This window comes from Camelus ferus, chromosome 13 (genome assembly GCF_009834535.1).
Source record: "Camelus ferus isolate YT-003-E chromosome 13, BCGSAC_Cfer_1.0, whole genome shotgun sequence".
NCBI lineage: Eukaryota > Metazoa > Chordata > Mammalia > Artiodactyla > Camelidae > Camelus > Camelus ferus.
The window spans coordinates 64,260,076-64,271,561 of record NC_045708.1 but is presented as its reverse complement, the minus strand read 5'-3'; the positions used below and the strand labels follow the sequence as shown (position 1 = coordinate 64,271,561).

General features: G+C 36.3%; 1 protein-coding gene across 2 annotated transcripts in view; it reads left to right on the top strand.

The window, feature by feature from the left end:
• Window positions 1-11,486, top strand: part of ZNHIT6 (zinc finger HIT-type containing 6) — a 50,495-nt gene that overhangs the window by 27,946 nt on the left and 11,063 nt on the right. For both annotated transcript variants that reach the window (XM_032494711.1, XM_006190161.3), the window contains exons 7-8: window positions 322-402; window positions 1,865-1,942. In XM_032494711.1, coding sequence (XP_032350602.1) covers window positions 322-402; window positions 1,865-1,942 — 159 coding nt within the window. The remainder of the gene's footprint in view (window positions 1-321; window positions 403-1,864; window positions 1,943-11,486) is intronic.

Below are 11,486 nucleotides of genomic sequence, written 5' to 3'. Positions count from 1 at the left end.
ATTTCACCTTGACATCTTTCTTTTCATCTTTGAACCACAGGTGTGTTAAAAGAAGCTTCATACTTTTATAATTGATTTATAAGGAGCTTCTCAAAATATTATTTTTTAAGATTTTGTTAAGTGTGTCCAAGAAGTGTTTTTGAGGTTTTTCCTAAGTAACTTTTGCTTAAAAGGATATTATATTTTGCCAAGACTAAAATGAAAGGTCTGTGCTCAGTTTTTTAAAAAAGAAAAGCCACAAGATTTAGTAATTTTGAACTAACACCTTTAATAGATAATCATAAATAATTAAGTTTTGTTTTTGTTTTTTTTGTCGGGAAGAGTACCAGATGATAAAACTATTAATGAGATCCTAAGACCTTACATTGATCCTGAAAAGTCTGATCCTGTAATTCGTCAAAGGTATGTTTCAAAAATCTTCCAACTTTCTGAAATTATTCAAAATGTTAAGGAATGTATTACGTGCATATTTATTATGTAAAGCCATGTCTTTATTAGGATGTTATGTTTCAATACAGTTTACTTTCTGTCCCATTTCCTTGGTGTGTACTCAAGGCTTTGTCAGTCAAAGACGATGTTTTTGGTGAGGATTTTGGTTGTAGTAATAACAGTACTTAACACTTACTGTTTACTTGTGTTCTATATACTCTTTGAAGCTTATAATAATAAGTGTATTAATTCATTTTAATCTTCATAATAACCAATTAATATAGATGACTCTCATTACATCCATTTTACAGATGGGGAAACTGAGCCTTAAAGTGGTTAAGTGACTTCATATAGCTAATAAACAGGGAAACTAGGATTAAAACCCAGAAAGTCTGGAGTCAGTCTGTACCCTTAACCCTCAAACTAAACTATCTTTTTCAAAGTTGAACTTAAAACTCTGAAAATTAAGAGTTTCCAAGTAACTGTTAAAGACAGGAAATCCCCTTTCAGCCAAGTCTTCATAAAACTTAGCAAGATATACTCGGCCTCCTGTCCAGAAATACACCGTGGACAAAAATGATTAACACAACATAGTGGAAAGATTCAGTCATGAATATCTGGGTTAGAGTAGCTAATTCTGTCCCCTTATTAGCTGTCTGATCAGGAGCAACTTACCTAACTTTCAGGCCTTAAATTTTTCATCAGTAAAATGAGAACGATGATGTTTACCATATAGAGTTGTTATGAAACTTTAAGAAATTGTATATGTAAAGTTTCTGGTACAGGGCTAGTAGGCAGCACCCAAAAAGGAAACTATTTGTATGTGAGTCATCAGTGTTTCTGGGCAGGAAGTTCTTTTCACCAGGTGATACCTGCTTAGAATAAGAATGCTTGGTTTGTTTTGAATTTTAAACTGAGTGAATTCTAAAGTGTCTGATCCAGTTCTAGTTAAATCTCATTTTCTACTTTTCATAAAAGGTGGTGCCCGGGCTCAAGCAGACCCATGTCCCATATTAAGTAGTGTCTTTGGGACCACTACCATAGTAGAGCTGCTTTTCCCCTTACTACCAGCAATCTAGGTGTTTATTGTTGGTCGTATATTTAACAATAAGACAAAATACCTGTCACCAAATTGGATACTTTTTTTTTTGAAAATGAATAAAAAAGCAAGATTAATTCAGTCTGTACAGAGAGAAGAAAGGTAATTTTTAAAAATTCAGACCCTTGGTTAGAAAACATATTCAATGCCTTTTCTTTGCTTGGACAGATGAATTTTCAGTGGTGCTAGCTGCTTACATGTGCTTGGTCTTCCACAGACACAGTTTTCTCTTTTTACTAAAGTATAGTTGATTTACAATGTTGTGTTATTTGATAGAGTTTTAAAATACACTAAAAATCAGTTTTGCTTCCTTCAGTATGACATTTTTTATTTCAGGTTGAAAGCCTACGTTCGCTCTCAGACTGGGGTCCACATTTTAATGAAGGTTGAACATATGCAGCAAAACTTAGTAAGGTAAAATTGCTTCCCTCTCTATGTCTTTAAATATTTTCTAATTTGGTAATATAATTAAGTAGCTTGATTAGCTTATGTAGCTAGATATTTTACTAATTATCTGGCTGTCAACAAAACCTAGGCTTTTATAAATGACCATCAAATTAAAAATTTTAATTAATCACACTATCATTAGAAATATTTTCTACAGCTGAGTTCTGATGTTTAAGTTTTTGCCTTTGGAAGTAAAAAATTCACATGATCAACTGACCACTGTATATATCACAGTGGAAAGAACTCTGCATAGAAATGTGAAGAGAGCCAGGTTTTAACAAACCATGTAATTTGAGAGTCTTAACAGCACTGGGCCCTCTTTTCCTTCATTAATGGAATGATGAAGCAGACATTCAAAGATCCCTGGGAGTCCCTGCAAAGTCTGCTTAAGTGCCAGGTAGATGTCATTATCCTGAACTGCAAAGTACTGATGTTTAAGATCTGATGCTTTCCCCATCCCCCATTGTTTCATTAACAAAAGTACTAGGTCCAGTTCAGACTAGATATGATTGGTCTCGTCTGTGATTTCATTTACTAGTATAGCTTAGAGGTTTAAGAATCCAAGCTGTGAAAGCAGAACTGGGTTTGAATCCCAGCTCTGTCTGTTTCCAATTTTGTTAACTTGAGTAAATGACATAGCCTCACTCGCCTTAGTTTCCTCATCTCTAAAATGGGGATGATAATAATCAGATTGTCATGAGAGATTAAGATAATTACTTACACGTGCTTTTAAGTAAGTGTAAGCTTTTATTATTACTGTTGCTACCGTTACTATTATTGTTGCTGCTACAACAGATTCTTACAAAAAGACTTCTTCCAAAATTCAAGGCAACCAAAATTGTATGTGATAAAAGGGAAATGTACGATGCTGATTATTTTGAAGTTTATAGTATAGGACAGACTGCTTAGGCCCAGGCAGCATTTGTTTTCAACTTGGAAATATGTACTGTAAATCCATGAAGAGAGAACGGGGATGGCGATCTCCGCTTGCCCCAGGAGACCAGGGGTTTCTAGGAGAGCGGCAGAAATGCCTACAGCATGACATGTTCCGGGGGAGGGGAGGGGCAGTTCATAAAAACCATTTCGGGCAGTCGCACAGAGAGAAATCAGGGTACATAGAGACCAGAAGACAGGAGGATACCAGTCAGAGTGGTAGGTTTTATTTTAACAAGAACCAAAGGGAATCAACCCTAACCAAAAAAAGGTCAAAGGAGTGCATGGCAGAGAAGGCTGGATGACCTAATTCTGGTCACTGAGCTTCTCTGGGCACCATTTCCTTTAAGGTCCTTTACTTTCTCTTATTTTATGACTTTCCTTCTTTAGGACCCCTATAAGAGCTTTGGTTAGGCCTTGGCTTAATCTTCTTAGCCCCCGAAGGGGAGGGAATGAGGATTAATAAAGTAAAAGGTGAGTGGTCAACACCACCTGAAGGAATGCTTAGAACAGGGTGTTTTCTAACGAAACCTGAGTCAGCCTGAGCAACGTGAAAAGTGCTGACAGTTCCTTATTTATGTAGGAAACGTGTCCTCCAGGTTTCCCCATTTGACTCATTTACTTGAACTCAATGATGTATGAAAATCCCATCAAAGAAGAGGAAGCAGAAGATTATAACCAAGGTCTAAGAACTTTGGCTATAAAAATTGCCACCCTATTTAACTCTGCATTGTGATGTTATCATTTTAAGGCAATAGTAATGTTAGAAAATCCAATTAAGGTAGCTTTTATCATGAAGGTGAACCTAAGCTGTGATAAGGTACATCCTTATATTTCTTTTTTGCTTTTTTGGGAGTTTTTTTGGTTTTGTTTGTTTGTTTAAGATGGGGGAGGTAATTAAGTTTGTTTGTTTGCTTGTTTGTTTGTTTAATGGAGGTACTGGGGATGGGACCCAGGACCTCGTGCATGCTAAGCACAGGCTCTACCATTGCGCTGTCCCCTCCCACTAATCCTTATATTTCTGATTGTTAGGTCAGCCTTAAGATCTAGTTATCCTAATTTCTGCAGAACTTCCCAGTTTTATTAGTATTTTCTAATCATGAATAATGAAATTAGATTCTATGGAGATACATTTGGAAGGAGTTTTTTTTAATTAAAGATTTTTAAACAGATAATACATTCATACATAGGCTAAGATGAGCGTTTACATTCGATTGTATACTTAGTTACAGTTATATCATTAAAGGAAAGAACATTCAGAGAACATCTAAGTGAGATTATTATAGGTTATAAAATGTGAGCTTCTAATTTAAGATAAGCATGCTAAATAAGAGGATTTTATTATTTCCTGAAAAGTGCTTAGAAGGCAGAAACATGTATTTTCCTTGTGGCTGTCTGATTTTAAATGTATCGTACAGTTTATAGCATTCCAGTAACTTCAGAGTCAAGTCTTTTTACCAAATACTTGGTATTGCCAATTTCCACTGGTTGTGTTTTCCATTCTTGGAGGGTTTATGACAATTGTCTCTGCATATACCTGATCAGCTAGAGCAATCATAAATGTTTCCCAGGCTTTACCTTTGCCATATATGACTTTTATTTTTTGATTTAGGTGATCAGAGACTATATGTCTAACCCTAAGGAATTTGTTGCTGATCTATTTGGGAGTTTTCTTTCTAGAATACACAGGGTTTGAATTTGTATCTTCTTGTAAAAGTATGTATGTCTTCTTATATCAGTTTATTCATCCATTTAGCAAACATTTGGTATCCACTGTGGCCCAGGTGTTGTTCTAGATATTGGGGTGATAGCAGTTAGGAAAACCATTCCTGCCTTTGTGGAGCTTTCATTCCCAGTGGAGAAGAATTCATGTAACGCGCTTATGTTAGCAGGACCACACTGCCCTCTTGCCACATCATTTCTCACCAGCCTTCTATTCTCAGAAAGTAAATGAGTGGTTTTGAAGTAGAAAAGCGTATGTTGGTAATGCCAGGCACCAGCAGAGGCAGCCATTGTATTGCGGCTAACTTATTATTGACTGGAAAACTTAGAATACTCTAAGCTTTGATACTGTCCATTCAACTATAATTTGTCAAATCTATTACATTTTAGACCTATATTTTACTTATTAATGGAATTATTTATTTTCCATAAAGAAATTCAAGTACATTTTCTATCTTTTATGTTTACATTGCTGCTTTGATGTTTATATAAGATTCTGATTTGACAAAGGTGTAGTTCAAGCTGTTGTGAGATAATTCTTCCCAAATTTACTCAAAAACCATTAATTAAGCATGTTTACTCTTCTGGCATATAAATAAAATTGGGGTTTATATAAGACCAAGTAGGGTACAGTTCTATTGTAGTGGAAAAACAAGGTGAATGAGGTACCTGGTGTGGATCTGTCTTCTGAGAGATGGAGGCGAAGCCTGGAGAGGCTTAGGGCATGTTGAGTTTCAAGTAGAAGTGGCATCATTTTCGGGAATGTTATTTTCAAAAATAACGGCCTGACCCCATATTAATAGAGTCCCTTCAGAGTGAAATTAGATCATATTCCAGTAAGAAATAGTAATATCCTTCCAGAATACATAATCTGTGGAGAATTAGATCTTATTTTACTTTAAGAGGTTCCAGGTTAGACTTTGTAGACCAGAAGTCTTACCATTACAAATACTAAATTTATTAAATCACTGTTTCTCAGACCTAACCCAAATTATGAAATGTTCCAAAATAACCTTTTTGCTTTTATCCAAAAACCTGCATCAAGCTAGATTTTCTGTAAATTTGAAATAATGTTATAAATTTGATACAGATCTTGGAAAGTTACTAAATCTATTTTTCCACCTGAAGGTGGGGATGAGGACAAATGATATTGCATTGTTGTGACAAGTACCTTCAGATAATGCATGTCAGCTACTGAGGACAATGCCAGGCACATAGCAAATCAGTCTCAGTAAATATGTGTTATTTATGCATTACAAGTTGCAACATTTAGATGAACATCTCATTGAATTGACTCAATGAATGTAAGAGCTTTTGTTGTTGTTTTAATCCTAGAGATTACTTTTCTTAGTAAAAGGAGGAAATCTGTTTAAAACAAGAAGTTCCATGTGGCCAGCAGTTGACTGTATTGTGCATTATTTTTTTTTTTTTTTGAATAACAGCTTAATTCAGCCAAATGATTTCTTACACGTCTGGAGAGTACCCAAAGTTCAATATTAACTATGCTTCCCAACACCACTAACAACAAGGGGACAGATACCCGGTCATGTCAGTTTACATTTCTTTTGACATAAATTGACGTTGGAAGGATATGAAGCTTCAGGAGCTTGTTTATTTAAGATGTTGTCAACCGTTATTTCTGTACAAATGACTCCCAAATCTAGAGATATTTTCAGCCTTTCTCCCAGACTTCAAATCCTGGTTTGCACCTATCTTCTCTTATACATCTCATTAAATCTTACACTCAACATTTTTAAATCTCATCACACCATATCCATTTGTTCCTAGTGCGTATGTCTGTGTGTGTGTCATTTTAAGTGAGGTCCTGACATCTTGTAAACAATCAACTAATGTTGTTAGTCATTCCTTGTTATTGGCACTGTCATTCTTCTCGTAAGTGAGGCATAGAACCTTAGAGCCATCTTTCACTTCTCTCTCGCCACCCTGCCTTACGTGGTTGGCCTCCATAATGAGTCTCCTTTACTTCTGTCCTCGCCACTCTCCTGAGAAGACTATTGTTTGTCCGTGTCTGCGGTGGAGCCTGTCACTTACCCCCAACTGGATGTGATTTCCTTATCCTTTGAACCTCAAAAATTGTACTTCTCATAGGTTCCTGCAGTCCTTACATCTTACCCCAATAAAACTTACCCTGTATGATAATAAACTCCCTGTTGAAGATGGTGGCTAACTTAAGCATCTTTGTATTTCCTGCAGTGCTGAGTCAGTGACTTTCCCACAATAGGAATTCAGTCTTAATTTTTTTTTAATAAGTAGTGTACTAATTCACTTAAATATATGTATGCCTGCTACGTGCGAGGTGTTGATACCATTTCAGTACTCTAAAGCAGGGTTTGGACAGCTTTTTTGCAAATGACCAGAGAGTAAATATTTTAGGCCTTGTGGGCCATATGGTCTCATTTGTCAGCCCACCATCGTAGCACTAAATGAGTGGGTATGTCTGTAAGACTCTATTATCAGAAACACAGTGGGCTGAATTTGGCCTGCTGACCATCGTTTGCCAATTCCTGCTCTAAAAGATTTTTTTTTAGTGGTCATGTGTGACTTTATATCATTTAATCAGTTGGGGGCTTCAATGCTCAATATGTAAAATGAGAGAGAGAGTCTATTGTTAACAACTGCCCAGTATAATTTAACGTTTCTTTGGAATAAGTAGCACTTGTTCTGAGAATAAAATTTTTGATATGTGACCTTGACCTAAAGTATCTCAATGGGGTTAAGACTGATCAAGTCTTTATTTCTCACTTATTCAGCTGGTATTCCCCGGGTCCCTTCCACATGCCAGCACAGTGCTAAGCCCTAGGGATGCATAGATGTCTAAAAGGTGGGCCCTCGGGATGCTCACAGTCAAGGGGCGATAGGTACGTGGTCACAGTAGATATGTATTTAATATATGTGATGTGACAGGTGCCCCGTGGAAAACATGGTGCCTCTGCATGTCAGTTTTTGGTGGATGCACACACCAGTTGCCTTCACTGTACCTCCAGAACTTGGCGTATAAAGCCAAGAGTTTAGACCCTAAACCCAAGCCAAATTAAAGCGTTTCATGTAAGCTTTGATTTCACGACCATCACAGATTATTGCTCTTCTTGAGGGGCCACCCTGTTGTGCTCGCACAGATTCTGTGAGTTGTTCCCACTGTGCTGGTTGTAGTTCATAATTTTGGAACACTTTTTTTTTCTTTTGAAAAGCAACCAGCAAAAGAATGAGCTATTTCTCTTGGATGATTTTATTTCCATGCTGAGAGGATGTTTTTTAAATAAAAAAAAAACTAAGGTTACTTTACTTTCTTTGGATCTGTAACATGAAGTATTTAAAAATCATTTGCTGTGTGAAGTTAAGAAGACACTTTTTCCTATGTGCTTTTTAGAGAAACTGGTTCTATGGAAAGGCCTCGAATGAGACCCACCTGACCTCTGTTTTGGCTTTCATGAACACCTGCCCACCAGCAGACAAAGACCCTCTTCTGCCTTCGAGCAGAGCCGATCCTCCCAGTTCCTGCTCCAATTCTGGCTTCTTGGACTCTCAGCTCTGCCAGAAAGCGCCACCTCTCAGCCCTTGTTGATTCTAGGAGCCCGGTCTCCTGCCCGCCTCCCTCACGGTGCTGCCAGCTCCCTCCTGGCTAATTATGCTCCCGTACCACAGGCGTCTCTCCAGCGGATCGTTTAACCTGTATTTCTTCTTTTGTCAGACAGTGCTTCTCAGACTTCATTGTCCATCATAAGCACCCAGGACAGTTGGAAATGTAGATTTCCAGCCCAGCCCTTGGAGTTTCTGGTTTAGTCAGTCTTGCATAGATGGTACCCAGAAACCTGCGCTGTCTGCAGTCTCTGCCTTCCAGGGGACCTCAATGTAACTTACCCCTGGGACCACATTTTGAGAAACACTGGCCGGGGTGGTGAAGTCCTTGAGGATGTTTTTGAATCCCATACAGTGTCTGACATGTTTTCTATATAGTAACTATTTGGTAGATGTTTACTCAGTTGAGTTGTTGAAGTTGTGTAAAGAAATATGCCATTTAATATTAGGATGAATTTTTTTAAATCAAATTTCTACATCCTTAAAGATATTAGTCTGTACCCTTTTCCTAATTGAACTAGAAATAGAAATTTAAATCTTATTTCAGGCTTACAGAGAATGTTTGAAATATATACTTTGAAGATATTCTAAATAGGAAATTTATTTTTTTAAGTCTTTTTTTAAACATAATTTATTGAGTTATAGTCATTTTACAATGTGGTGTCAAATTCTAGTGTAGAGCACAATTTTTCAGTTATACATGAACATACATATATTGTCACGTTGTTTTCTTGCTGTGAGCTACCACAAGATCTTGTATATATTTCCCTGTGCTATACAGTATGGTCTTGTTTATCTATTCTGGAAATTTATAATATGTATGTTGAAAGTTAGGATTTTTAAAAAATACCCTGCTATTAGGGAATTGAGGATCTTGAAAGTTAAGATTATTTTGATAATAATGCCGCAGAATTAAATATATATCAGACAACATTAAAGGAATGCCAGGATTTCCAGGAACAGCATTAACTGCTTGCAGGTGCCTTCTCTTATGTAAATAGCCAGAGACCATTCCTGCCTTTTAGTTAGATCCCTTGAGAATCACTGTGATGAGGGAAGGGTTAGTGAGTGAGAGCAGCGTGCTCTTTAGATGAGATTACTTAAACTTCCTCTTGTTTTCCTGTTGGAATTTAATTCTACTAATGAGTGCTGCAGAGATAAGTGGGGGGAAATCACTTAATCTAACAATCAGTAGTAAATAGCCTTTTATACAGTAGAAGATGCCATCATCAGTGCTCACCCATCACATTAAAACATGCATTTCCAAGAAGAGCTTACTTTAAATGTTGGTAATATGTTTGTGTTTTGATCAGTTTTATACTTGTGATAGTTAAAATTATTCAATACAGAAGAAATTTTAACAGTAAATCCTTAAGGTCATAGGTAATGAAATTAAATTTTTAGCTTACATACACATTTTTGTTACAGAGAAGTATGATTGGATGTTAAGTAAAAGATTTCCATGCATACATTTATTTAGGGTAAAAATTTGGTAGAGAATTAGAATGGAAATACAACTTCAAGGAGGAAAGGGAACCATGTAAGATTTGTAACTGTTAAGAAGGACTTGTTCATAAATTTTTTAAACGAAAGATACTGGTATCATTCCCATGGTATTTAGATTCTAGTGAATTTGCATAAGAGTGATGTAACATTTTCATTGAAGTCGTCAATGTTTACGCCACACCATAAATTATGTTCTTTATATCTACTTAAACTCGTGAGTAAAGATTTTAAATGAAATTTAGATTTATTTTTTTTAATGTATAAAAGTATCATTGTTTTCCAAAATTATTTTAGGTTATGTATCAACAAAAAAAGTGTGAAGAACCTGAGTAAGTTTTCCCAAACACACACAAAAAAAATACTTGCTGCAAGAGTGATTTAAAATCAAGGTTAAATCTTAAAAAAAAAAAAAAAAATCAAGGTTAAATCTAGAGGCTGATGAGTGTCTTAATGGAACATAGTATCAGTGATATCCTCTTGCTGAGTGCCTCCTATTCTTTTTTAGGTACTTGATTAAGCATTTTATATGCATTATAATTATGTTACACTATACATACATTATACATTATAATTATACATTATACATTAGTTGGATGGAGAGCCCTGCCTGCGGCTTTGTAACCACTAACTGGTGGGACCTAGATCCAAACATATGCCTACCTGCCTCCAAACTTTTGCTATGTTCTTTGCAACATAGCACATGTCTCTCAGCACCATGAATGACCACCACAGTGCATGTTCTTAGATTGTGTGGAACTCAACCTTAGTTCATTATTATGCCTTTTTGGGGTTCTCGATTATTTTCCAAAGAGAGAGTCATGATCACGATGAGTACATGCTCAAAAGGGTCTTAGCCTCTGGCCACCTTTTGGGTCTAGACTCTAGAACAAGGAAGCAAAGGATCATTTAAGGACTAGAAAATGTTAGAATCAACCTGAAGAATGTCCACACACAACAAGGAAGTATGTAGAGCAGGGGGCTAAATAAATACTTTGATCGTCTCAGAGATGACACGCCCAGTGATGGAATGGGTTTCGTGTTACATTCTGCGTGAGGCAGTCTTATGATGAGGGCTGTAAAGTGAATTCGAGGAAGGCTGAAACTCAGCTCACTGGTTTACAGGGCAGAGGCGAGCACAGCTATTGAAGTTTCTCACCTGTGAACTTGAGAATTTTAATTTGAGAGGCTGTGCTGAAAAGTAGGTTCAAAGTGGTATGATGGTCAAATTCTTAACAGATTATAAGCCTGCAGTTTCCATAATGATGATCTCATATCAGATATGAACTATTTGGGTTAATTGGTTAAGGGCATTAGGTAAAATATAAAATGAGAGTTTTCTCTAAAAACTTGGGAAGTATATTTTAAATTCTCACCTCGATGTTATTCTACCAAATTTATCTATTCTAGTTATGTTGAATAATAGTTTGTGTCCAACTTGACATACTCTTCAGAGGGAATAATGACATAATTAATTGAAATTTCTAGGTGACTCAGATACTTCATTTTAGCCAAAGTGCTTTGACCTTCTTTCCACCAGATCTCTCACTGAAATTTATAATAGATACCAATACTGTTTGAATTCTATGTGTATTCCCATATTCTCTATCTACCTTTTACATATACTTTCTTCCTGGAAAGCCTTCATCTTTTCATCTCTAGTGAATACTTACTAGTTTACTTACCTACTAGTTCCAAAACAGTATCTGGTACATGGTAGACCTCAGTAAATATGTGTTGAGTGAGGAGTAAGTGG